This window comes from Littorina saxatilis, linkage group LG17 (assembly GCF_037325665.1).
Source record: "Littorina saxatilis isolate snail1 linkage group LG17, US_GU_Lsax_2.0, whole genome shotgun sequence".
In the NCBI taxonomy this organism is placed as follows: Eukaryota; Metazoa; Mollusca; class Gastropoda; order Littorinimorpha; family Littorinidae; genus Littorina; species Littorina saxatilis.
In genome coordinates, this window is record NC_090261.1 from 56406245 (window position 1) to 56434231 (window position 27987).

At 43.8% G+C, this 27987-nt stretch overlaps 1 protein-coding gene across 1 annotated transcript; it reads right to left on the minus strand.

The window, feature by feature from the left end:
* Positions 1-1007: 1007 nt before the first annotated feature.
* On the minus strand, positions 1008-27964 carry LOC138951712 (GRIP and coiled-coil domain-containing protein 1-like). Its single transcript, XM_070323274.1, has 11 exons — positions 27893-27964; positions 26543-26691; positions 25119-25309; positions 23615-23758; positions 22569-22658; positions 21430-21558; positions 20677-20868; positions 20098-20271; positions 19345-19546; positions 18739-18875; positions 1008-7729 (listed from the first exon to the last, which is right to left on the minus strand). The coding sequence occupies exons 2-11, from the start codon at positions 26625-26627 to the stop codon at positions 6923-6925; spliced, it is 2151 nt and encodes a 716-aa protein (XP_070179375.1). The 5' UTR covers positions 26628-26691; positions 27893-27964; the 3' UTR covers positions 1008-6922.
* Between the last annotated feature and the right edge of the window lie 23 nt (positions 27965-27987).

Below are 27987 nucleotides of genomic sequence, written 5' to 3' on the forward strand. Positions count from 1 at the left end.
CCCAGGAGAATCTGCACACAAAGTTGACTCAGAAATAAATCTCTCGCCAAACGTGGGGACGAACTCACGCTGACAACGGCCAACTGGATACAAATCTAGCGCGCTACCGACTGAGCTACATCCCCGCCCAGACAGATGAGTGAATTGCCTTTCATCATTTTTGTACATATATGACCTTCACTAGATGATTACCCGCTTCGCCGGGTACCGGCTTCGCCGGGAAGAAGTAGAGCCGAATACCAGGCTGCGCCTGGGACCCGGCGTACGCCGGCTTTGCCGGCGCACGAAGGAAGGGAGATCTAAAAATAGTAACGCGCAGTGACCTTCTTAAAATAGTAACGTAGTAACGGGAATATGGATTGACGCCACACAAAGGAAGGGAGATCTAAAAATAGTAACGTGCAGTGACCTTCTAAAAATAGTAACGTAGTAACGGGAATATGGATTGACGCCACACGAAGGAAGGGAGATAAACGCGCAAAACAAAACACTGGAGAAGATAAGGAAGAGTTACTGGGAATGGATATATATATAGTGGATCTACAGAAAAACCAAAATCGGTTCAGCGCTGCGCGCTGAGAGCACGTGTTGAAATATCTCATCGATGAGGTTGTGTCCGGGGTGTAGCTGAATACGGTCTCCAAATTTGAAAAAGATCGACCGAGAACTTTGGCCGTGCATCGCGGACAGACACACAGACACTAGTCGTATATATATATATAGATTCCTTTGTAAGATTATGAAACTTCATGTGCACATACATGGGGTTTTTTTCTCTCTCTTTTTTAAGTTTGTATTTTTTATGTCTTTTCAGATTTTACAGACCAGTGAAATAGGGTGTTTCTTTGATGACTCCAGTGATATTGAATCTCACACTCAGAGACTCTCAATCTCATTTATTCCCAGTTCCCAATTCCAGCCACTCCCCAACAGTGGAAACACATACACACACAATTACAAACACACACAGTCAGTCTTGAAAAAAACACAACATATACACTGTCAAGAATAGAAACAGACACTTTATTTAATGTATAATCTGCACTCTAAGCACATGATTCATGAAACATCATCGCTTCCAAGCAACTCTGGCTCTTCAGCACAGATAATGACATACAGTCTGAATTGGTTTACTTAAGCCTGCCTTGTCAAACTGAAGAGGTCGAAAGCCTGACATAAACACAAGTCCAGTAACATCACATGTTTGCTTTAATTCTCATTACAATAACATCTGACAAGAAAATGAGTCAACTTTAATTTATAACCAGGCATGGGAATTGAAAAAAGTGAAAAAGGCTGAAAATATTTCAATAACAGCAACGTCGACGGTGCAAAGCGCCTAGCCTTACTAGGGGGGGTTCCAGGGCATGCTCCGCCCCCCTGGAACTTTTTTCTCTCCCAAGAACCCAAATGGTGCAATTTGGTGTCATCTGAGCTCCAAGTTTGCCATTAAATTCAGTTTTTAGAACCATTTTTGCCTCCCCCATTTATTTTTTTGGCGCACACTTTTGCTTTTTTGGCGGAACAAACAATTTTCGGCGGAAATTTGCCTTTCGGCGGACAATTCCCATGCCTGTTAACTAAGGCGTATAAGTAAGAAGAGAACTTTAAAATCCCTTGGTCTTTGTAAATACTGAAAGACCAAAATAATTATCATTAGCACCTTTCCTCATAAAATGCCCCTATTTGTGAAGATAAAATGTTCCAATCACCCATATCAAGTCCGTTTGAGTGCATGTGCAGACCTCTTGCCCTGTCGCAAACACCTAATTTTCACTTCGTAATTTCCATCCCAGTTTTATTGCCTCAAATTAATGGCAAGCTACATGTACCGCATAAAATTACATTGTTAGACGTACTCCTTTGCAGACCAACTTCAGATAAGAGAACTGGGAAATCAATTTCAAGAATGACTGGATAAGAATATGGGACTTGTCTGCGATTACAGAGTATGCAAATAAAAAGAAAATGCTCTCTATTGAATTACTTCACAAGGGTTTCTCTAATGTTTACAAACTGTGATGTGAAACTTTCACATTTACCGCAAAAGGAAGACGTATCAATACAACCTGAGAGCGGAAAGTGCCCCTCAAAACTACTCTAGATGGACCTCAGTTCCTTCCCTTTCATACATTAAAAGGAATGATTTTTCTCATTTCTCTAATTTTCACAGACTCCTTCCTTTAAACCAGTTTGTACATGTATCTTACGTATGACATACTAAAAAATGTACCCCAACATATAAAAGAATATGGATCACATAGACTGGAAGCACATGTTTGTAGAGTAAGTTAGTAAGCACCTTGCAACAGATGAATTCTAACAAGAGGCGAAGCCTTCAAGGCTCACGTAAGAAATCGACAAACAGTAACACAAACTCAATCACTCCGTCACACATACACACACACACACACACACAGTAAGCATGGGTGACACTGTGCAAGAAAGCGAGACACTAGATCTAGATCTGTCTGTCTGCATGTAGCCTACTTACAGGGACTCGACTGCCAACTAGTCTCGGCCCGCTCAAAATAACAATGACCGAGACTTTCAGTAATTCCTTCGCGTGACGTCTAACCCTCTTACGTCATAATGTGACGTCTTCAAATGACGAAATGTTAAAGTTTCTACCTCAGACATACACACACGCGCACAAACGCACAGACAGACAAAGTTACGATCGCATAGGCTACACTTACGTGAGCCAAAAATGACTATGTTGGTTTTTTATTGGCTGTACAGTGGAACCCCCCTTTTAAGACGCCCGAATTTAAGCCCTACCCCTTTTAAAAACTTGTTTTTTCAGATTTTTTCTTCATAACCTCTGTTGATTTACTCCCATTTTAAGACTCCGTCCGGGGCCCAAGGACTGTTATGCCGGGGTGGAAGTAGAGATGAGCGCCTACTTCCCAAGAAATGCTCCATATGGCTTCGTGTCTCCAAACACCTCTGACAGTCAAATCCAGCTCCTGGCCTTCACGTGGCGGGCCCTGTCTTCGACTAACAGGAGAAGGGATGCAGGCGGGTCCCTGGCGCCTTAAAACCAGCTGCTTCGGACAGATGGGGCTCGTCAACCTTGGGTGGTCGCTCATCTAGGAGAAGGACAACTCCGATTTCAAAACCCGCACTGCCTTGTGTGCGCCTTGGGAAAGGCAAAGGCTACGAGAAGGAAAACTTCGACAACAAACCCGGGTAGAGTGGACTCGACAGCCCAGCAAGGCAGCTACTCTTGGGGAGGAGGCAACCCTGAGTAAGAACCTCAACCACCGAAGACGGAAGACAGCAGCCAACTTGGCGTGGGGAGAAAATCGGCTGTCTACGCTTCCACGATAATATGGCCGTACAATTATCTTTGGATCGATGTGGTGTCGTCCTGGTGTCCCGCAGCCAGGGTAGGACGGCGCCGGGCCTCCAGCTTCAAGGAGGTCCAACTTTAGCGACTAAAAAAAAAAGAACATCGAACGCAGAAGAAGAAGAAGAAGACTCCGTCCTTTTTAAGACCTGAATTTTATCTGATTTTTAGAGGTCTTAAAAGAAGGGAGAGCTTTTTTTTCTTTCTTTCTTTATTTGGTGTTTAACGTCATTTTCAACCACGAAGGTTATATCGCGACGGGGAAAGGGGGGAGATGGGATAGAGCCACTTGTCAATTGTTTCTTGTTCACTAATCAAAAATTTGCTCTTGGGGCTTGCAACGTAGTACAATATATTACCTTACTGGGAGAATGCAAGTTTCCAGTACAAAGGACTTAACATTTCATACATACTGCTTGACTAAAATCTTTACAAAAATTGACTATAATTATTCTATACAAAAAACACTTAACAAGGGTAAAAAGAGAAACAGAATCCGTTAGTCTCCTCTTACGACATGCTGGGGAGCATCGGGTAAATTCTTCAGGGAGAGCTTTTTTTTCCAAAGAAAAGAATGTCATATCCAGCGCATACTGCATACCATGCACATTGGATCTCATTCACTGTAAAGCCATCATTGCTTTCCTTCACTGATCAGAGGCAATCGTTTGCCTCACTGTTTGGAAGGGACGCAACTCTTCCACAGCCAATAAAATCCCTGATAGTTATTTCTGAACATGGTAGATTGGTACAGACACCGACGGGCGCTGTGGCAGGGTGGTAAGACGTCGGCCTCTTAATCGGAAGGTCGAGGGTTCGAATCCCAGCTGCGGCCGCCTGGTGGGTTAAGTGTGGAGATTTTTCTGATCTCCCAGGTCAACTTATGTGCAGACCTGCTTGTGGCTTATCCCCCTTCGTGTGTACACGCAAGGACAAGACCAAGTGCGCACAGAAATCCATGTCAGAGTTCAGTGGGTTATAGAAACAAGAAAATACCCAGCATGCTTCCTTCGAAAGCGGCGTGTGGCTGCCTAAATGGTGGGATAAAAACGGTCATACACGTAAAATTCCACTCGTGCACAAACACGAGTGTACGTGGGAGTTTCAGCCCACGAACGCAGAAGAAGAAGGTACAGACACCAACATTCAGCACACCTTAGTAATTTGGCTGGTTACCAGTGCATTTCTTTTTGAAATGTCTGAAAACAACATGCTTATACATGTAGTTATACTTTAAATGACTGCTAAAACATAACAGTGGTAGTGAACACTCGTACGTTGCACTAAAGCTCAATTGCCTTATTTGTTTACAAAGTCCTGGCAAGAGAAAAGACAGAAAATAAGCAAAAGAAGAGGATTTATATCGTTCTGCTCATTTCTGTTTTTCCAGAACACAAAACTGCAATACACTTTGATAAGCAAATACCCAAATCCGTTGAGGTACACATGTACTGACATTAAGCATGCAATGCACAAGTGCAACATTGCAATACATGTACAAACTAAATTGGAATTCATTCTCATTCTGCACTGATACAAAATAAATGTCCAATACTGGCAAACGTTCTGTTACAAAAACAAATAATTGGTGAAGAGAGCTACTATCTTGTAACAGCAATGCTATAGTAGATTCATGAAAATAATAATACTCACACCAAATAAAGAATTAATTTAAATTTTCCAATTTTATACAGAAAGTACGCTCCAGCAAAGAGGTCAGAAAGCAATCATAGTTACATAATTTAATTGAAGATATATTTTGTACATTCCTGAACCCTATTGCTGAACAAATAATGAGAAGCTATTCAAAATACCCCCCCCCCCCCCCCACACACACACACACACACAGCACTGTATACCATTTTAACTTCTAATTCACGCTTTTGTTTTGTTAGTTGGTAGTTATGTTCCATCAGTCTTTCTCCAATCTCAGACACACTTGCACTTACTCAACAACTGTATGTGGATTAACTTTCTTCCAATCATGACAGTTTGGTTCACAAACACACCCTGACAGCTCATAACTTGATTGTCTTATTCATTGCCAATTGAACAACAAGACACTGAGAAAAACCAACAAACAGTTTACACAGCTATATATATACACCCCAACACCAAAGCGAACTACAGTGGAACCCCCTTTTCAAGAACCCCCAATGTAAGCCTTCCTCCTTTTTAAGACTGTCCTTTCTCAGATGCTCTGTTCATACTCTGTAATTGTACCTCCATTTTAAGACTCCCTCCTTTTTAAGACTCCCTCCATTTTAAGACTCCCTCCATTTTAAGACTCCCTCCATTTTAAGACTCCCTCCACTTTAAGACTCCCTCCCATACATGTCAACCCCTATCAATGTTTTCCTGTATCACATTACCAAAAAACTGTATCATCAGGCCAAAAAACTGTACATAGCGCGCGGTATTACCGCGTAAGGCAATCAATGCCAATCAATACTGATTTCAGTGCTTCTGTTCTGATAATGAACTAAAATCAGTATTGATTTGAATTGTATGAAAAAGTGATGTGTATTGAATATGCTTTCTTATTATCATTTCATGATTTATCTATAAACTATAATGAACACAGGCAAAATCCATTCTTCACATTCCTGATTTTATGTCCAGTCCCGGATTTTCCCGAATAGTGCAAAAGTTTCCCGATTAAACATTTTTCGAGTATAGTTATAATGACTGGAGTGTATTTTCAAGCGCCTGTACTCGGCGTAGTTTCACTTCTGAAATCTCGTTTAGCGCGAGGCTTCGTCACACAAACGCTGTGATCAAAATCGAAACTAAACGAGAATAGGCGAGATTTGTGGCTAGCGCATGCGCTTCAGTCGAATGTGGATGAGAAGCAGAAGAAGAAGCAGCAGCAGACGACCACAAAATGAAGAAAACAATGGTCCAGCGCCCGAAAGTTCTTGTAAAATTTGAAAAGAGTTACAAACAAGAGTATGACTTCATTTCCGAATCGACAAGACGCGGCATACATTTCGCGTTTTGCACCAAGTGCCGCGAAGATATCAGCATCGGACATGGACTCGGAGGCCGGGGGGATAGGCCGCTATTGAAGCTCATTCAAGAACAGCAAAACATGAACGGAACCGTGATCGGAAACCGATCTCACGCTTTCGTCCAATCGGAATATTTCTCCCCCCCCCCCCTTTTTTTTTTACAAATGTCATTTTTGAAATTTCCCGTATCAATGAAGTTTTTCCGTATCAATCCCCGTAATACGCCGTATCACTCGAAAATCACGAAAAATCCGTATCCGATACGGGAAATCCGTATCAGTTGGCAACTCTGCCCTCCACTTTAAGACTCCCTCCACTTTAAGACTCCCTCCACTTTAAGACTCCCTCCATTTTAAGACTCCCTCCATTTTAAGACTCCCTCCACTTTAAGACTCCCTCCATTTTAAGACTCCCTCCATTTTAAGACTCCCTCCTTTTTAAGACTCCCTCCATTTTAAGACTCCCTCCATTTTAAGACTCCCTCCATTTTAAGACTCCATTTTCTAAGATTTTTCAAGGTTGTAAATGGGAAGTTCCACTGTACTAAAAATCGAAAAGTCTAAAATTTCAAGTGTGTACTGCTCCGCACCGAATCTTTCTCTGCAGGACTGAACTGCAGGATGGTGGTGATGGCTTTCAACATTTGGGTACGTCCATGGTAGTCTGAGTAAGTGAGAAACTTCAGGAAAACGTTTTTGATGTATTCCAGATTGGCGCCCTCGCGGCCCTTGTCTCTCTCCAGCTTGTGGATCTGCTCTTCAAGCTTCATCACAGACTCCTGAGACTTCTCCTCCTTCAGGGTCATGGCGTGCTGGAGCTCTCGGAGAGCGCTCTCCAGCTGGTGTTTCTGCTTCCGGAGACTCACGATCTCCACGTCCTGCCGTGATTTTTCTTCAGCAAAGTGGAGAATGGTGGCCTCCCCTTGAGACCCAGGATTCATGAGGAGCCTGGCGACAGCATTGTTGGATTCTGACCCTTCCCCGCGAAGCAGACCATCGCTGTCCTGTCCACCGTCCATGCTGAGATCCTTCAGCTTCTGGTAATAGTCGTGATCGACCTTGTGAGAAGATCCCGTTCGCAGCTTCTCGATCTCTTGGTCTTTTTCGGCAAGCATAGCCACAGTTCTTTCTCGCTGCTTTTTGGCCTCAAGCTCCAGGATGAAGACTTCCTTCTGGTTGGCATTTTTGAGGTGGGCGACCTCGGCCTTATGGGCATCTGCCTGGGCCAGCATGGAACGACTCAGGCCGTCAATTTTGTGCTGCATCTGTTCCACCTCCTCCTGGTGGTGGACTTTGGCCAGTTTCAGACGCTCACGGAGATCCGACACCTGGTCCTTCAGCGTGTCAACCTCCCGTGTGGCGCTGTCCTGAAAGCAGAAAAATGTATTTAGAAAGGAGAAAGAAAAAAAAACGGAAATCAATAAACAAGAATAGTAGGTAATTGAAACAAATGTAAATGTAACGTTTTGTTTTGTCAATAATAAATGTTGGAATTACCTGCCATTCTTGTTTTTTTATTCTAAATTTTAAAACGTTGGCAGTCCATCTGTTTTTGGATTCAAACATGAATAATTAAATGAAAGGATGTAAATTACTACAGCTAAGAAGCCAACATGGTACATGTACCACACAAAATAAATAAAGATAATAACAAAAATATACTGATATATTAACTGATCCATCAATCACTTCATGACTCAATACAAAACAAAGGGAGACAGATGAAATAGCAAAATTCCAAATCTTACATCATTATTTACCAGCACAAGTTCAGCAAGCCAAATTTTCCGGCTTTTTAAAAAATTTTTTATTGAGAGGTGTCAATCTTATCCATGAGAGAAGAATTTTATTTTTGTTTACTGGTATTTCTTCTTCTTCTTCAGCGTTCCAGAATTTTCTGGTTACGTGTGAGCTCGTTTGCCCATCAGCTTCACTCTGCTTTCGTTGAGTAGGCATGCTGGGTATTTTCGTGTTTCCATAACCCACCAAACTCTGACATGGATTATAGGATCTTTTCTGTGCGCACTTGGTCTTGTGCTTGCGTGTACACACAAAGGGGGTTAAGTCACCAGCAGGTCTGCACATAAGTTGACCTGGGAGATCGAAAAAATCTCCACTCTTAACCCACCAGGCGGCAGCGACCGGGATTCGAACTCACGACCTCCCGATTAACAGGCCGACGTCTTACCACCACGCCACTGCGCCCGTCGACTGGTATTTCTAACCTGACAACAGAAATGTTCACTCTCTACAAGTTATAATGAAAATTGTTCAGTTTCAAAACACCCATTTAGAACTATTATCTTTAAACGTGAGTACATTCAGCTACTGTTTTCAAGACACAAATATATAAGCTTGCATTACTGATTAAGTGCATGGAATTAGATGTGAATAACAGAAATTAAACTAAATATATGTTTGATTCCACTACCAGGTCGACTAATTTTGAACACCTAATTTTTTATGCTAAAAGATACTTAATTTTATTTTATCAGACACCTGTACCGACAGGTACAGAATCGACATACCTACTGCAAGGATGGGCCAGCAAGCAAAGGTCATGCGGACAAAAATGATCAGCTCAGGAGTGTTTGATCTTATTTGCGTAAATCATTGATTAACAGTTGTCTAGGCTGGCAAAGGAAAATCAATGGATTGATTGTATCACAGCTGTGATTGGTGGAAGAATCAATTATTAAACAACGTTTGCCCACCACTACCACCAAATATACGGCTGCGATTATGAGTGATAAGGAAGTGCGAGATTTCCTTTTACTTCTTCCTCAGCACTCCAAAGATTGTAGTTTAATTAAATCAATTAAAAATTGAAAACGTCTCTGGCACCACAAGTAACTGTGGATATAAAACAAGGCTGCTGGATTCAGTTCAGTGAAACCCCCCTTTTAAGACCTCCAAAAATCTGTGAAAATCAAGTCTTAAAAAGGAGGGAGCCTGAAAATGGGGGTAATTTTACAGAGATTATGAACAGAAAGTCTGAGAAAACAAGGTCTTGAAAAGGAGGGGGTCTTAAATTGAAGGGTCTTAAAAGGGGGTTCCACTGTACTACAGTCTTTTCCATGACAATCGGCCCACCTTGAACAAGTACAACTTTGGTGCAGTGAGGTTGCAGTTCTAAGGATACACATAACGGGGATACACAGCCTACAGGTAGAAGCGTCTACAAGGGATTCCACTCATGTACCCATATCAAACCCCCTTCATCAGGTTAATACAAGTCATAATAACTCCAGATTATGAAATGAAGTACAGCTTAAAGGCATATGTACGCGCTCCCGTGTTTACAAAGTGTAGTTTGCCCATAATCGATGTCAAACGCACCATAAGACCATGTAATGACGATATGTCGCCATGCGCGGACCATATACATGCATTACAGCTTGTTTTAGAGTCTCAAAAACTTTGGATGTAAACAAAGACGCGGAGTTATTTCCCTTGCGTCAACGCTACCTCTGTTGGCAAATCTATAAATAGGACGATCCAGATCAAAATGAAAATTAACATATCTCAACATTGAAGGGGTCCTAGACCACAATATTTTGCAGGGAACTTAATTTAGCATGTCTCCAGCTGTTGGTAAAGCAATTAGCGTGTATCGAAAATTTTTAATTAAATTTTGATTTAATATAATATACTTACCCAATTCTTATGAATGCATTGACTTTAGTCCCACATGCTAGATGTCGAAAAACCTCTCAAATTACCTGCCCTTAGTAGGGTGGTAACCAAGCTAAAAGCGACGCCATAGCCGTTGCTATGGCCTGACCTTGCTCGGTTACCCATAACACCCTGCGCACCACGTGAGCGCCAGCATCCGTAATAATCATTCGAGACTATTAGTCAAACAAACCCCCAAGGACATAATCCAGCGGGGACGGATGGGAGGGTATTAACTATAAGAATTGGGTAAGTATATTATATTAAATCAAAATTTAATTAAAAATTTTCGATTTAATCACATATTCTTACTCCAATTCTTATGAATGCAGATTCCTCCTAAAGGTGGAGGGAACCTACTTATGTCCTTGAAAGAACCTGCCCTGCAGCAACTAAAACCAGCAATGAACTGGAGCCATCTAGCCGCGTGCAGGAGATATCCCGAAGATAGAAACCGATGAACACATCATCTGATCTCCAGTAAGCCGTTTGCAAAGCTTCGCCTAGGCGACCAGAACGCAACACGGCAATAAAAGAAGCACAAAATCTGTACCCGAGCTGTTGGCAAACCTCGCATAGGCGAGAGGAACACCACCAGCCAGAGAAGAACACCAGACTCCCGAACGCCTGAAAAGGAATAGAGGGAGGACTGAACGCCCCCCCCCCCCCCCCTGTTCGGAACGTACCACTCATAGGACTGTCCTATGAATGTAGCAGAGCCCCTAGAGAGAGACAAATAAAAGACGTCTCTTTCGCTCCATTGTAAAGAAATAAGAACCTGAGCTAAAGCTCGTGGTTCCAAAAGACAGTAACGTCAAAAAAGGGATTAAAAAAGTCCAACCAGACAGTTAGAAAATCCGAATCTCCCGGAGCGATAATCCTCCCAAGAGGAGGGAATCAAACACCAGAGGATATTGACCAGGTTCCTGAAACCCCAAAACCTGGCCAAAAACCGTGAACAAACGGAACCAAAAGCCCTAAGGCTACATCCTCTGGCAAACCCCAAAAACGCATGCGCCTCACTGCCCTATAGGGCTGAGGCCCAGAGTAAGTAGAACAAAGTCCCACGCGCTAAACAAGGGGGAGCCTCTAAACCTCGTAAAACAAGGTCCCTTGATCATGCCGATAAGAGCGCCATGAGCAACAGAAGAGAGGCCTATTTGTTTCAAAACAGCTGAGATAGCCGAGAAGCCGGAACCTCAAAGAAGAGGCCCAGCTGCCCAAAGCCAAAAACTGAAACAGAGGTGAAAAACCACCTGGCTTGAGAGAGGGGCGCTAAGGAGTTGCACCCCCGCTCTAAATCCCCAATTGGCCAAGGAGGCCAAAAAAGGAGCATACACAGATAAAAGTGGAGGAAATATATGCTTCGTTCCCAAAGACCAGAGTCAGAACCCATGATCTAAAACACAAACAGCACGCCTCCAGACCCGTCAGCAGATGGGCCAACCCCTGTGCAAGCCCTGAAAGGACCTGTTGAGCGAGTCGGCCAGATCGCAGAGCTGGCCGGGGAGAAATTCCCCTGAGAAAATGATTTAGTGTGAAACTCAATCAGAATCCCCTATACTCTGTCTGACAGGGAGCGAGAACTTGCTCACCCCAGCTAGTTCACATAAGAAGCAACAGAAGAATTGCCCGAATGCAACAGGCCATGCCTGTAAATAGCAAAAAAGGAAAGGCTAGTAGACTAAGAGCCACTGCTCCTAAACCCAGGCAAAAGAGAAGCCCAAGGATTTGCGTCTACATCACAGCCTCAAGACTGCAATTGCCAGTGCAGGCCCCATCTAGACGAAAACGCATCCATAAAGCGGTCTAAGTCCAGGGGGAAACAGAGCTAGGGAAAAAAGTCCCCTGAGCGATCCAAAAGGATTCCAGCCACCTCCCCGAGTGGAGGAACCCACTCTGGAGGAGAACCCTCATGTCCCAGACCTGAGAGGCCGAACCCCCCAAAAAACTTGAGGAAAGACTAGAGGGCCAGCATAGCTATCGATACCGTCCGACCGAAGATCGGGTCTAAAGACCCCGCAGAGGCCTGCTCTCGTGCCAGTCTGGCAGTGAAAAGAGCTTATAGCCTCCCTATTCTCTCTTGTGTGAAGAATAAACCTTCCAAGAGACAAAGTCGAACAGCATGCCCAGGTAAAAAACCTGGGATAAGGACAGCTCGGAATTTTGCCTGGTTACTGAGAGCACCAGGCAAAAAGCCTGGTTCAACACCAAAAGAAAGTGCAGCTGACAAGCTGATTGACCTTGAAAAAGCTCAACCAGCCCCCGAGATAGTCCAGAGACCAACACCCCCAGAAACCGAGCCCTTTCCTGTGTGCAGAAACGCAGAAGGAAAGCTCATGTGAGAGCACCGAGGAAAATCTCAGCCAAAGCTGAAAGCTCTAGCCCATGCCGACCCACCTCCCGCAGAGAGGGAGGCGACACTGAACCAAAACACCCCTTTGTAACCGGGAGCGCATAAATGCGCTGCCAGAGGTCCACGAAGGAAGGGAAAGATTCCAGCTATTGAGTAGGTCTTAACAACCCCTGAAAAAGCCTGACCCTTGCTTCCTGCAACCAGCATGAAATCAAACCCCTTGTAAAGGAAGGAGATCACACCAAGCAAAAAACAGTGTGGGCCTAAAACGTCACCGAGAAACTTCTCCGCTCAGTGACGACCCTAGCCCAAGCTGCCAGCAGCCTGGCTAAAGCCTTATCCAAGGCATCCTCCCTAACCCAAAAGAGCGTTCAGGGAGGATAAGATTGCCTATAAGAAAGCACAGAAGAGAGTCTCAGCCAAAGCAGAAAACTCCAAACCATGCCATCCTAGCTCCTCCAGAGAGGAGAGGGAGGAGTAACATCATAAAAACTCCATGTTCCCTGTGGTCTGTAAGCGAAGCCAGAAACTAGCCCCTGGCAATAAAAAGTGCGGATCAGACCCTGAGCCTGAAAATCCCCTGCTATCTTCTTCCGCACTAAAAGTGAGGACGAAGCAGCCTGAAACCCCGAAGCCAGCAGTCCCCTGCGTATAAAGCAGCGGGAAAGGTGTAGGATGAAGACCACTATCCTAAGGTGCGGAACAAGCCAAAAGTGTGGCATGAGATAGGCAATCACCGGAGACTCAGCAAATGAAACAAATTGCGAGAAAGCCTGTGAAAACCCAAAGCCATCCCGGAAGAGGAAGGAAGAGAGACACCCCCAACCTATCCGGGACAAAGTAAACTGCAACAGCAGCCGCTCTATGTATGGGAAGCCTACAACCAGTAGGCAACCCTATACACTCCCCCTCCTCCAACAAGGAGTCCGAACCTAACCACCAGTTGTGTAAAACACAAAAGGAGGGGAGACCGGGGAGGTCGCGCACTAAATACTCCTGCCGATAACACCGCCAAGAGTGTGGATGAAAAGCGTGATCAGTCTCTGACTGCCAACCCAAAACCGCCCACCTGAACAAGAGGTGGGGGGAAGAGGGGTTGGTAACTGGCACAGATCTCTGCCGAGAAGGAGATAGAGTGGAGAAACAAGACAAAGCCGGGCCCGGCGCATCTTACCCCACCCACTGTGCGAGAGAAGCATCCCAGTGCTAAGAACCAGACTACCTGGTTTGAACCACAACTCACCCCAAGTGGGGAGGGGGGTGGTCCAGCACAGCCGCAACCCCTAGAGGGGGCAAGGACTGAAACAGAGAAACGGCCGTAAACGGCCGATCCTCGCTCGTCCACCTGCCAAAGTCAAGTAGCCCTATCACTCACCCACCCCTAGGAGGGGGGGGGGGTGACCTATGCTGGCTAAGGACAATGACCACTGGCCAGGTGATACTATAGCCGAGTCCCCGCAGACCATTGTGAATACAAAGAATGGGAGACTGGAGAGAAAGAGTATATTCTGTCTCCGCCTGTCCCAGGTAGACAGCCGGCACAGCCCGTGCAGAGAACAAAACGGAGCAAAGCTCATTGTTCCCTGACCACTGTGCGAGACACCCTGCCGAGAACAAAAGAGAGTCAAGCTCATTGTTCCGCGACCGCTACCCGCGACGAGCGCGGGCAGCTAACACAGCCACCTGTCCCAAATGGAGCAGAGAAGGAGTATGTAACGTAGCCTGGAAAGCCGTACATAGCACCCCCGCTGTGTAGAAAGGCCTCGATAGAGGAGAAGAACGATTGTCAGGCCAGGACCATAGAGGCACAGACTGTGAAGACAGTCTAACAGCGCCCACCCCGTCCAACCCAGAGGGAGGGAAAGGGTGGACCCGCGACAAGCGCGGGCAGCTAACACAGCCACCTGTCCCAAAAGGAGCAGAGAAGGAGTATGTAACGTAGCCTGGAAAGCCGTACATAGCACCCCCGCTGTGTAGAAAGGCCTGAGCCACTCCATGCCCCAGATGGGGAGGGGGGTGGCTCGTCACAGCAGTAAGAGCGACGGAGAGAGACGAACCGAGCAACGGCCGACCCCCCTCCGTCCACCTGCCGTAGTCCTATAGCCCACCGCCCGCCCACCCCGATAGGGGAGGCGAACGATTGTCGGGCCAGGACAATTGAGGCACAGACTGTGAAGACAGTCCAACAGCGCCCACCCCGTCCAACTCAGAGGGAGGGAAAGGGTGGAACGCTACTCCAGCCCCCACCCGATCCCGCCCGGTGGGCGGGAAAGAGTGGGCCACTGATACCCCCCCCCCCCCCCCCCCCCCCCCTGCCCCAAATGGAGCAGAGAAGGGGTATGTAACGTAGCCTGGAAAGCCGCCACCCGAACGCGCCCGGGGGGCGGGAAAGGGTGGGAAGCTAACACGGCCCCCTGCCCGCAAAGGGCAGAGTGGGACAAGCCCTGGCCGTGACTTACCGTGCCCCCCCACTCCCCCTTCCTCACGGTAAGGGGGCTGCATGACCGACCCAGCAGTGCTGTTTTAAAGCAAGCCGAGCGGCCAAAGCAGGCGGGGAGCTGGCCCCCTCTCCTAAAGGAGAGAGTGCTCGCGAACAACACAGTCTACCAGTGGCAGAAAGGACTGAACCGAACTGGCCGTTTGCACCAGGCGACGGTGCGACGCAGGAGCGCCCCCCCTATCCCCCCCCCATTGGCGGGGGGCTGCGTAACACACTGTGAAGTACCGGCGGTAATCAGAGTGGTTAAACGCAGGCAGGGAGCAGGCCCCCCCTCCTAAAGGAAGGGGTGCTCGAGAACAGCCCAGAGCCACCAGAGGCAAAAAACGGGCTGAACCGAACAGGCCATTTGCACTTGACCACAGTGCGAAGCTGACAAACAGGAGGGCGGGAACCGCCGATCGTGCCTGAAACAGCTGAAAATACAGACCAAAACATCGTTAAGTCCCCCCAAAAGGAGGACATTGACTGATTCCTCTTACTCAGAGAAAGGGGAAAGAATAGCCACACGGCCACCCCCCCCCCCCCCCCCCATCAGTCGCACCGACGACGATCCAACAAAAAGTCTATAAGGAGCCTAAAGGCTGATTAACCCCAACAGGGGAAGCGAGCTGTGAAAGAACTGAACCCGCCCTCGGAGGGATAGGAACATAAAAAGAAGTGCTGTTTGACGGATCTACGACCCGCATAATAGGCAAATCAAAGTTCTTAGGCTACTCTTAGGTATAGTTTTCTAAACCAGGCTAAGAGCCTTGACACCCTCCAGTCTCGCGCCAAGATTAGCTTTGTTGTCGGCCATTTTAAGACCGGCGAAAAACAGTCACCCAGAACAAAGAACTTCTGCGTGCGTGTTCAACACAAAGCTATCAACATTTATACCAAACATACACAGGAAAGATCTCACCAAAAGGTAGGCGGACAGGTAGACCCCCAAGAACCGGCTAGTCTCAAGGACGAGCAGGCATGTGAAGGCCAAAAGTGAGAGCGAAATTCGGACACGTCCACCGTGTGTTGTCGAAAGTCGAGAATGATTATTACGGATGCTGGCGCTCACGTGGTGCGCAGGGTGTTATGGGTAACCGAGCAAGGTCAGGCCATAGCAACGGCTATGGCGTCGCTTTTAGCTTGGTTACCACCCTACTAAGGGCAGGTAATTTGAGAGGTTTTTCGACATCTAGCATGTGGGACTAAAGTCAATGCATTCATAAGAATTGGAGTAAGAATATGTGATTAAATAGTCATCGAGTACATATGGCTTTTAGTACAGACACGGCATAAAGGACAAAACTGATATATACTGACAAACAAATGATATCTAACTGGCCACACACAATGGGATGAAGAGCAGGGGATGGGTAGAGGGTGGGACATGAAGGTCTCGGCACATTCATATGAAGAACAAACAAACAAACCGAATCATGTGCAACAAAGAAGGGCAACATATAAAAAAAGGTGCACAATAAATTGACATAACAAGTGAACAAGCAAATCGTTACACTAGTAACAGGATAAAGTGGCCAAACATTAACTAAGGAAAAAGGTAACAAGTCGCGTAAGGCGAAAATACAATATTTAGTCAAGTAGCTGTCGAACTCACAGAATGAAACTGAACGCAATGCCATTTTTCAGCAAGACCGTATACTCGTAGCATCGTCAGTCCACCGCTCATGGCAAAGGCAGTGAAATTGACAAGAAGAGCGGGGTAGTAGTTGCGCTAAGAAGGATAGCACGCTTTTCTGTACCTCTCTTTGTTTTAACTTTCTGAGCGTGTTTTTAATCCAAACATATCATATCTATATGTTTTTGGAATCAGGAACCGACAAGGAATAAGATGAAAGTGTTTTTAAATTGATTTCGACAATTTAATTTTGATAATAATTTTTATATATTTAATTTTCAGAGCTTGTTTTTAATTCGAATATAACATATTTATATGTTTTGGGAATCAGCAAATGATGGAGAATAAGATAAACGTAAATTTGGATCGTTTTATAAATTTTTATTTTTTTTACAATTTTCAGATTTTTAATGACCAAAGTCATTAATTAATTTTTAAGCCACCAAGCTGAAATGCAATACCGAAGTCCGGGCTTCGTCGAAGATTACTTGACCAAAATTTGAACCAATTTGGTTGAAAAATGAGGGCGTGACAGTGCCGCCTCAACTTTCACGAAAAGCCGGATATGACGTCATCAAAGACATTTATCAAAAAAATGAAAAAAAACGTTCGGGGATTTCATACCCAGGAACTCTCATGTCAAATTTCATAAAGATCGGTCCAGTAGTTTAGTCTGAATCGCTCTACACACACACACACACAGACACACAGACACACAGACACACACACGCACATACACCACGACCCTCGTTTCGATTCCCCCTCGATGTTAAAATATTTAGTCAAAACTTGACTAAATATAAAAAGGACAAGGAAAAGAGAGGGGGAAGTGGGAAGGACAAGGAGTCTGCAATGGTGACTGAAGTAAACTACTTTATTTAACAGCCAACGTTTTTGTTCCTTAGCTTCTTACAAATAGCAATATAACAGCAAATAGCACAGGAATCATTGAGTCACTACAAAGTGGGAGTAAAAGGGTAAATTCAACCTCAGACATGTACAGTACATTTATGTGAAATACCACCTGCTTCAATTAATATACAGAAGAGACATTTTGCATCAGTTCAGTTCATGTGCATTCGAGCAAACCATGTCATTAGGAACGTGAGACGCTGAAAGGCTATCCAGGATGCAGATTATGGTCTCATCAATAATTTCCATTTTATTTTTATGCATACATGTAACAGCTGCTTCCGTTATCACACAGTCTATTGCTCTTTAATGCAACCTCACCCTCAATCATACACTGCAACAGTTCTTCTTTACAACAGTCACTTTAATGTACAACCTTTCCTGTTTACAGACTGGGGGTGTTTTAAAGGTACATGTATTGCACTATCGTTGCACTGGGGTAGATGTTCACTCCCTTTCAAGAGGAACGTGCCTCTGGTAGGATATGTGCTGTTTCAAGAAATTAAATTGCTTTCAATTCTCACTGTTGGTATGGTAAAAAACTGAAACACACAAGGACGCTACAGTCAACAAAATCATGACGCTGTATCAAGCGGATTTTCATTTAATAATAATAAAATTAAGACAGAAGTTTAATCTCATGTCATTGAATGTTATATTATGATATTTACAAACGCGAGGCTACGCACACAAATTGATGTTAATAACGGTAATATCTATATCTAATCATACGACACAAAAAAGGTGAAATACAAGTGCCAATCTCCTCTTCAATTTTTTTTTATTGTAGCATGCCCTGAAAGGTTTCTGCAAAGCTTTACAGCACAAAAAGGCAGGATACAAGCGCCAATCTCATCTTCAATTTCTTTTTTGCTGTATGCCCCAAAATGGCCGGTTCATGCAAAGCTGTACAGCATTCATAAAATTCTGTTTTGATGCAAGCCACATACTATCATGGATATCTATGTAATGTACCTGCAACTGCAGCATACATTCTGTTTATGTTTCATGATCATAAAAGTACAATGGTACCTGCGATGAAAGGACGCCACTGGGTCATGCAGAAATGTCCCTACATTGCAGGTGTCCTCACAACAGCTATAGTTTTCAGTTAATAGGCACAGAGATAACAGAAGGTGTCCAAGCTCTCATTGGAAGTGTCCCCTCATCAGAGGAGCCTGACATTGCAGGTACAACTGTAGAGCTTTCAGAACAGAGATCTGAACAGTAAGTTGCTGAACTGGTTCAATATGAACAACACAATAAACAAAAGAAAAACCCATACCAGCAACACATAAGAACTGAAGTTTGTCCTTACTTTGTGTTTATTTTTGAGGACGGACTGCGCACGAAGCTTGTAACGTTCAAACTCTTCCTTGACTTGCTCCAGCTCCTCTTTGTGGTGTCTGCACATGTGGCACTCACTGTCGCTCTCTGCGTTGCCTTGAAATAAACCTGACAACAAAACACGGTACCAGCGTTTAGTCTCCTTCTGTGATTTACAGAACGTACAGCCTCAGCCTCAAGTAAGCAATGCATTCCCAGGAGGAAATAAATGGCAAAACTGTACATTCAGCAAAAAACGTGGATCTAATTGCTATTTTTCTAAGCTACATCTCATCAAAACCATTCAAAGTTATGCCATACAAATCATCCTAGAAAAAATCTCACAAAAGCTGCAGGACAGTACATTAACAGAGAATCAATAAAATGCAACAGGCAAAAAAAGATAAAGCGCAAGCAATACAGTAGAACCCCCTTTTAAGACCCCCACTTAAAGACTCCCTCCCTTTTGATACCTTGTGTTTGCAGACTTTCTGTTCATAACCTCTGTACATTCACCCCCATTTTAAGACACCCTCCGTTTTAAGACCTTATTTTTGGAGGTCTTAAAAGGGGGGTTCCACTGTACCAGGCAACTTACCTCTCATGTCCACCGGCCGTTCAGACTGCTGGTTGACGGACTGAAGCCTTGTTTTCAGATGCAGGATTCTGTCATACAAAGCCTGGGCGTCCATACTGTCCTCATCCAGAGCATCAGAACTGCTGAACGTTTTGGAGGCTTGAACAAGGGCTGTGTTCTCTAGGTCCAACTGTGTCAAACGCTCCTTCAACTTCTGAATGGCCTGCAAGAGAAATTTGATAAATAGCTTTATATATATGTACTGAATAATCAGCAGAGACATGTAGATTATTATTCCCATGACTTTCTATTTCTATGTGTGTGTGTGTGTGCAAGCATGCAAGTGTGTGTGTGAGTGTGCGTGTGTGTGTACAGCAAATAGTACTCATGTTCACCTGCTCAATTTTAAAAGGCTGACTAAAACAAGGCACAGATTGACTTTGTGAGTCAGCAAGATAATCAACGCAGCTGCACAGTTCAATTTTCATTCCACATTCGTTTCACACCCTGACCACATTTTTTCCCCACTTGTAGTACATTGCAACTGACAATGACAATTTTTCCCCCCAATTGATTCAATTCAGGCAGTCATACTCAGTTTTGGGGAGATGCATGCTGGGTATTTTTGTGTTTCTGTGACCCATGCAATTCTGACATGGGTGGCAGGATCTTTTCCATGCGTACTTGGTCTTATGCTTGCGTCTACACACCAAGGGGGATAAGGCACAAACAGTTCCCCTTCGTGACCCAAATTCGCAAGCACAAAAATCTAACCTGCTGATCCTGAAAGCGGAGTCTCTCATAGTTGCCAACCACCTCCGAGAGTTCTGACAATTTGTCCTCCAGGCTGGAAATGCGTTCCTCGCTGAGCTTTGACTGCTGCTGAAGTCGAGTGTCAGCCTCTGCTGCTTTGCGCTGTTCCTGCTGAACGGCTTGTTGATGCTGAGTCTGAGGAAGTGAAGAATGGAAGAGATGACACAAGGTGAAATATCTGTACTTATGTATGTTACATCTTTGCTGCACAAGGTAGACACAGTAAGGGGCTAAACTGCTGATTTTCTTGGCACAATTATTCATACAGGTGGGGATTTATTGGGCAAAGCAAATGTTTGTAAAAGGGAGGGAACAAGAGAAATGGAGAATATGTGTGTGAGTGCATGCGTGTGTGTGTGTGAGTGTAAGGGGGAATAAAAACATAGAGACAGAGAGGGAATATTCAAAATGTAAAAGAGAGGCAAAAAATAACACAGGCAGCATGCCAGAAATGACATAGGTACAGATAGAGGGACACAGGGGGGGGGGGGGGGGGGGGGGGAATAAAAGGAGGAAGAGAGATAGAGCCATTTGACTAACCTTCATTGCAGCCATTTCCTTCTGCAGATCCAAGACATGTGGAGAGGGCTCAGAGGCTTTTTGCTCTGCTTTCTGTAAAGCTTTCTGCGTTTTCTCAAGTTGACCGGAAAGCTCTCTGATCTTTCTCTCATATTGCTCTGACACAGAGCTGCTGTTGTCCTGATCCTGGAGTGACCTGCAAGCTTCGTCTAGCTGTTTATTGGACAAAAGAGAGAGAGAAAACAAGCTGTAGAGAAACACAAGCTGTAATAAAACACAACATTAATTAGCTAATGAAGTTGCACACAAAATAACAGGAACAGTGGGACACTATTGACGGCCAGGTTACCTCTGGCCTCAACCCCCCCCCCCCCCCCCCCCCCCCCCCCTTGAAAGAACATACCTCATCTTCCCCCTTTCCTCTTTTATCGTTCTTTTCAAAAAGATGAGGAGTAAATGAAACTAACTCATAATTGCAGTAAAGTTTTCACTTGTCTGTCTTAACCATTAGCACAAGCAACATGATTCTGCTGAATAAGTTCTGTTCCTTTCGGATGAGTTCCGGGAAAGACATCTTGTGTATATATTGTACAGTGGAACCCCCCTTTTAAGACCCCCCAATTTATATTAAGACTTCCTCCTCTTTAAGACATTCATTTTTCAGATTTTCTGTTCATAACCTCTGTAAATTTACCTCCATTTTAAGACTCCCTCCCTTTGAAGACCTGATTTTCTCAAATATATAGAGGTCTTAACAGGGGAGTTCCACTGTACCTGCAATTCTAGCTGTTCTTTCTGCAAGCGTTCTTCGGCCAGCAGTTTCTGCAGCTCTCGCAACATGACCACATGATCTGTCTGCTCCTTCTCTCTCTCCAGCTGCTGGCTACGGACGCGCCCTTTCAGCTGAAAACAAAAACAACAGATTACAGTGGTACCTGTACACGAGGCCCCAGTGATGAAAGGACAACTCTTAATCATGGACGCATGCCGTTAATCACTGGTCTAAAAGATGACTAAAGCAACTGTCATGAAAGAACACCAGGGCCGGTATGCAGGAGTCGAGTGTAATGACTTTACTCCGAGATAAACTACATTGAGGGTACCGCTTATCCCAGACTAAAGTCTCTAACCTTGACTCTTACCTACCGGCCCTGCAATGTAGTGGCACTTTTGCCTTTTCAGTCTATGTTCCTCGGGTACATGTTGAAGTACATGTATTATTGTTTCAAAATCATTTGTAAATTTATCTTCTTCTTCTTCTTCTGCGTTCGTGGGCTGAAACTCCCATGTACACTCGTGTTTTTGCACGAGTGGAATTTTACGTGTATGACCGTTTTTACCCCCCCATTAAGGCAGCCATACGCCGCTTTCGGAGGAAGCATGCTCGATATTTTCGTGTTTCTATAACCCACCGAACTCTGACATGGATTACAGGATCTTTTTCGTGCGCACTTGGTCTTGTGCTTGTGTACACACGAAGGGGGATAAGCCACTAGCAGATCTGCACATAAGTTGACCCGGGAGATCGGAAAAATCTCCACACTTAACCCACCAGGCGGCCGCGACCGGGATTCGAACCCTCGACCTTCCGATTGAGAGGCCGACGTCTTACCACCCCGCCACAGCGCCGGTCAGTAAATTTATAATATTGCAAAGATCACTGGGGAGGTATACATTATCTATCAAAATGAGAGCAAGAGCTAGATGCATGTTACAAAGAAGTATGATCAAGTAAACACAGGTATCCTTTAAGCAAAAATGACAAAACATTTGTTACACTGACTCACCCTTAGTATTCAGCCTGCATGGAATTAGTAATATAGACTGATGTCATAAAAAGAACTCAAAGACAATTTTCAAAGGTAATTATCAGGACGGAATGACCTTTGGGAACAGGGAAAAATGTTACTCACCTCTTGTATTTGTCGGTCAAATTCCGTTGTTTTGGAACCATTCTGCTGCCTTTCTTGTTCAAGACTTTTTTGCAACTCCTCATTTTCTTGCTGCAAAGAAAAAGGAAAATAAGAATTATTTCAAGTGTTTATGATGCCCTGTTTATATTTTATTCAATGAGTTTAAGAAACAAAATATACGTTTCTTAGGGCTTTGAGTGTGTGCAACGTAAACCAAAAAGCATGCGCTCTAACCTGCCAACCCTTGTAAAGCCTCAAATGAAACAATTTAGAATTTTCAGCGTAGCAAATGGTACTTACGTGTATCTTTTTCTTATGTTATCGCACATTTGATTTTGTGCATTTATGCTATCTTGCGCAAGAATATACACTTTTATATTTTTTATTTAGACAGCAGGAACATTATTATGCCCATTAGAGAATGTCTGCAGTGCCACTTTTCAGTCTGGACCAGTGATGGCGCTAATATATTTTCAAACTGGTACACAACTTTAATGATGAAAACAATCTAGAAAAAAAAGGTAGGCTGGTCATTGGAACCAGTAAGAGTCCAACTCAGAGTACTGGTTGTGATGTTTTACCAGCGAAAAAAACGGTAGTTCTTAAAATCAACCGGTAGGTTATACCGGCAGCCAATTATTTTCCAGTATTTTCTCATTTCAACCGGTAAAATACCGGTAATTACCGGTTAACGCCAATACTGCTGGACAATATTTTTCTGAACCATATTCTGACCGCCACACAGGACAAGAAGCAGAAATGAGTACCAGGAAAGAGAAAGAGGAAACTGTTGCATGCTTATGATTATTTGTTTGAGCGTAGCAAATTTTAGCATAGCAATTTCTGTTTTAACGTAGCATGCTACGCTGAAAGCGTAACAGTTAGCAGCTCTGTGCACTCAAAGACACAGGGACAGACTGACGGACACTCAGACAAACAAACAAACGCAGAAGAAACAGAAAAACAAATAAGTAGCTGAGAAAGACACACAGACAAACAAACAATTTAAAAAAAACACAACACAAGACGGACGCAATGATAGTTACCCTGAGCTGTTTGTTAGCAGCCACAAACTGGCTCTCTATCTTGTTCTTCTCCTGACTGAGTGTAGTCAGCGAGGAGGTCAGTGTTTTCAGTTGCTCCTTCAGGGCTGTCATCTGAGACTGAGACGCATCTTCGTTTGCTGACGGCTGTGAACACAAAGCAACATATCATTTTACTGAACGTATCTCTGACCAAAGTGGACTAGATTTCTAATGTAAGACAGAAACAAACATGTGAAACTCCAAGGTGACAAGAACATTGTCCATGCTGTTTACTGAGACCTACAAATGAAGAAAGTTGGTACAACAAATAGGCAGTTAAATAGCTAGTTCGGTTATACAAATATAAAGCCTGATATCAGTTGATGGAAGTCAACTTTGTGTGCAGACTCTCTTCGGTGTCCGAACCCTCCCCCCGTGTACACTACATTGGGTGTGCACGTTAAAGATCCCACGATTGACAAAAGGGTCTTTCCTGGCAAAATTGCTTAGGCACAGTTAATAATTGTCTGCAGAATCTTCACCTTGATGAAGGCGGCAGTCTAAAGAAAGAAGAAGAAGAAGAACTTCACGACGTCTTCTTCACAAAGCTCGCTGCAGGAAGCTTTGGCACTGAATTTTCACTAAACGGACTTCGCAAACTCTTTTTCGGGCTCAATGAGAGAGTTTGATATCAGAGGGGAAACAACTGTTCCATATCCATTTAATTTTGTCTGCTATTCAATACACTCATCAATGCCATCAAACAGTGAACAATGTGTGCGAAAGGGGATGCTGCATTTAACTACTATTACGACAAGATGTAAAAGCATAAATGTCACAAAAATGTTTTAAAGGCACACTGCTTCATGTGTTAACAGTTTGACTCGCAGTCACACTCACAGATGTGGCCAGGTTTTTACATGGGATAAGACCATCCCTGGCCAGGTTTTTACATGGGATAAGACCATCCCTGGCCAGGGTTTTTACATGGGATAAGACCATCCCTGGCCAGGTTTTTACATGGAATAAGACCATCCCTGGCCAGGTTTTTACATGGGATAAGACCATCCCTGGCCAGGTTTTTACATGGGATAAGACCATCCCTGGCCAGGTTTTTACATGGGATAAGACCATCCCTGGCCAGGTTTTTACATGGGATAAGACCATCCCTGGCCAGGTTTTTACATGGGATAAGACCATCCCTGGCCAGGTTTTTACATGGGATAAGACCATCCCTCCACTTTGTCACATACCAAACTTAACAGCCTGGATGCTCTCTGTGCACTGTGCAAATTGTTTGATGAACTTATTTTGCAAAAGCCACTTGTGTGGATCTTTCAGCTATTGGCATGAGAACTTCAAATAATGTTCCTTGACATGGGCAGGTAACACAAACACGTAGGTCTTCCCCCAAAAGGGGGCATTACTGCTAATGCTTTTTTTCTGTCAATGCAAACTGGTCAGCCACTGTTGTATGTAATTACAAAACAAGCTGCATGAAAACACAACAATGAAAACTGCTCACAGCATTGACTCCAAGAGGGTCTGAGGTCTCTTGCGACTGCTCAGCTTCCCCATCCGCAGAATCCTCAGTGGTGGCACCATCCTTTTCCTTGGAGTTTGAAGACGGTGGGTTAGAAGTGGTGCTGAGGGCTGCTAGACTTGCATCTAATGCCTCTTTCTCCTTCACTACTGACTTGTATGCAGACACCACATCTAGCAGCAAGAGAAAAAGCTTATGATAGCATGTGCATCAAGTATTTGAAGTTGGAAAAAAAAATCATAACAAACACCACACCTCAAATTTTTACTTCACTAGTTCAGTGCATCTCACAGAAAACTACATGGCGTACAAAAAACATCTTCAGTGGTACCTACGATTAAGGACACCCTTGGGACCAGCAAAAAAATGCCCCTCCATTGCAGGTGGCCTGGCATGACAGGTATATTCTAGTACAGAGAATAGACAAATGGACAACAGAAGGTGTCCTTTTAAGGGAGGTGTCCGCTCATTGGTGGGGGCCACACAGGTACCACTGTATTGCTATTTCCTGACAGTGCAGGATGAGCAGTAACCAAAGAATGTGTTACAGAATAATCGTATTTAACTACAACTTTTTGCATCGTGAGAAAACATAACAAAAAAGAATGGGCACTATGATTCTCCAAGCTGCTTTTAAAACCCTGAGTCAAAAGTGTCCCCTTACCACATCACTGACATTAGTAAAAATCAGTTAAAGTACATACCTTGCTTACAAATAACACAAGTTTACAAGCAAAATGACGGTACAGTGTTTGTTTGTTTGTTTGCTTAACGCCCAGCCAACCACAAAGGGCCATATCAGGGCGGTGCTGCTTTACCCAATATTGACGGACTGTGTGATGATATCTTCTGCTATGGTCTGTTGAGACAGTGATATCAAAATCGAAACCGGAGGTCGAGATTTTGATATCACTGTCGAAACAGACCAATAGCAGAAGATATCGTCACACAGTCAGTCAATGTTAGATATATTGCTAATTCTCTGGACATTTTGTATTTACTGTAAAGAAATTACAAAAGTATTTGTCTCAGTTTTGGCTGTTCCATATCCCTCCCTCTGATTATTATTTCTTTTTGTTCACTCTTTTCTTGTACTTTTCAGTATTTCAAAATGTCTTTTCTTTCAAAAAGTCTTTAGTCACTTGCTCAACTAAATTCTGGGATAATTACATTTTCATATATATATTTGTTTGTTTTTAAATGTAGGTGTTTTTGTTTTTGAAGTGGGGAAGCAATAAAGAGGTCGTCGATATCAAAACTGATATCGACAAAAATGTTGTCGATATCACTTTTGCACTGAGCTCAGTTTTGCCCAATTGACCAATGGAAATCCACATAACATATGAAATAGCAATATCAGAAGATATCATCACACAGTCCGTCAATATTGGGTATTATGACTGTACCTCTCAACTTGGTCTTGTATTGCTGTAGCTGTTCCTTGAGCCCCTCAATGGTCTTCACCAGCTCGTTTCTGCTGGCACGGTCCATGGCAGGCGATGGACCACTCTGTGTGCTGCTGCTTGGCTCATCTAACCATAGTGTCTCTGCTAGGCTGTAAGCAAATGGAGTTAACATAACTTATAAAAAAAAGCGTGTGTGTGTGTGTGTGTGTATGTGTGTGAGTGAGTGTGTGTCTATGACTGTGTGTGTGTGTGTCTGTGTCTGTGTCTGTGTCTGTGTTTGTGTGTGTGTGTGTGTGTGAGCATATGTACATGTGTCTACATGTGAAAAAATTATAGGAAGAAATATGGTTGTGTGTCACTCTGCATAATATATATGTGCCTGAGTGTGTAAGTCTGCAAGCGCAACATCAGTTACGCTATATTTTACTGCTTGAATGTTACTATCAGTTTGTAACAGCCAATTCATAGCAAAACTGTCACCTTCTCAGGTCCATTGCAGCACGTACCAGTCTAATACACTTTGTTTAGTCTAGTGGCACAACACCAAACAAACACTCCTGAAGTAAGCACTAAAAGCATGTGAATGCTTCCTGTGTACATCCATAAAAGCACTCCTAAGTTATAACTTATGCTGCATTACTATGCAAAACATCTGAATCTTCCCCAAACACCCATCTATAGGTATAACGTGTGTTGAGCAACTGGACAAAAAAAAACACCCAGAGGATTGACGTAAATGCCACAGGTGACATGCACCTGGCAGAAACTGTTCAATACCTGTCAACCCCCCTCACTTGAAATCTATTGATTATGAATGGCTTATTTATTATATATTATATATTTATAGTTTATACTTATACAATTAACCTCCTAGTCACACTGGTTAATTAATTTAACATTTCTGACAGTGACAGGAACACTGACTGCACTAACTGAATAACTGTTGGGAGGAATTTTTCTATCTTCATTTTTTTGTTATTAGTTTTTACTGATGTCAAGAAATAAACTGTGTGATACCTTAATTTCTGTTCACACTCACAGTCCTTAAAAAAGGACGCAGCCTAAATCTGTGAGTGTGACCCCACGGATCTTGCTTTAAGTTCATAAAGTGTTGACGTTGACGAAAGTAGCAGAACTACAGCCGTGTTGATTTGGTGTTAAATCTATTATTAGTATTAACACTAACAGTCAGATGGGCATTTATGATTTAGTCATGTACTGTTTAGGTCTTCTTTCACTTGAAAATCATCCTTTCAGACATTACTCTTATCATGGTTCGGAATAAGTAGTTATCACGAAGCTTTGTGTTGAAACACATATATTGATCTGTAGGTTATGGTGTTCCTGTACCTCCAGTAATAATCGGTAGCTGATCAATCTGTGATCCTCAAGTTCTCATAATCAACAAGTGCTTCTCAAAACTAAACCAAACAAGAATGTATCCA

What these genes read in the sequence shown, in the direction of transcription:
- LOC138951712 (XM_070323274.1), bottom strand. Translation starts at nt 26,627, where the DNA reads ATGGACCGTGCCAGCAGAAACGAGCTGGTGAAGACCATTGAGGGGCTC. An exon ending in ACCCTCTTGGAGTCAATGCT is followed by an intron (nt 23,759 to 25,118) that starts GTGAGCAGTTTT and finishes TTGTGTTCACAG; the next exon opens with CCGTCAGCAAACGAAGATGC. An exon ending in TCCTCAAAAATAAACACAAA is followed by an intron (nt 7,730 to 18,738) that starts GTAAGGACAAAC and finishes TTCTGCTTTCAG; the next exon opens with GACAGCGCCACACGGGAGGT.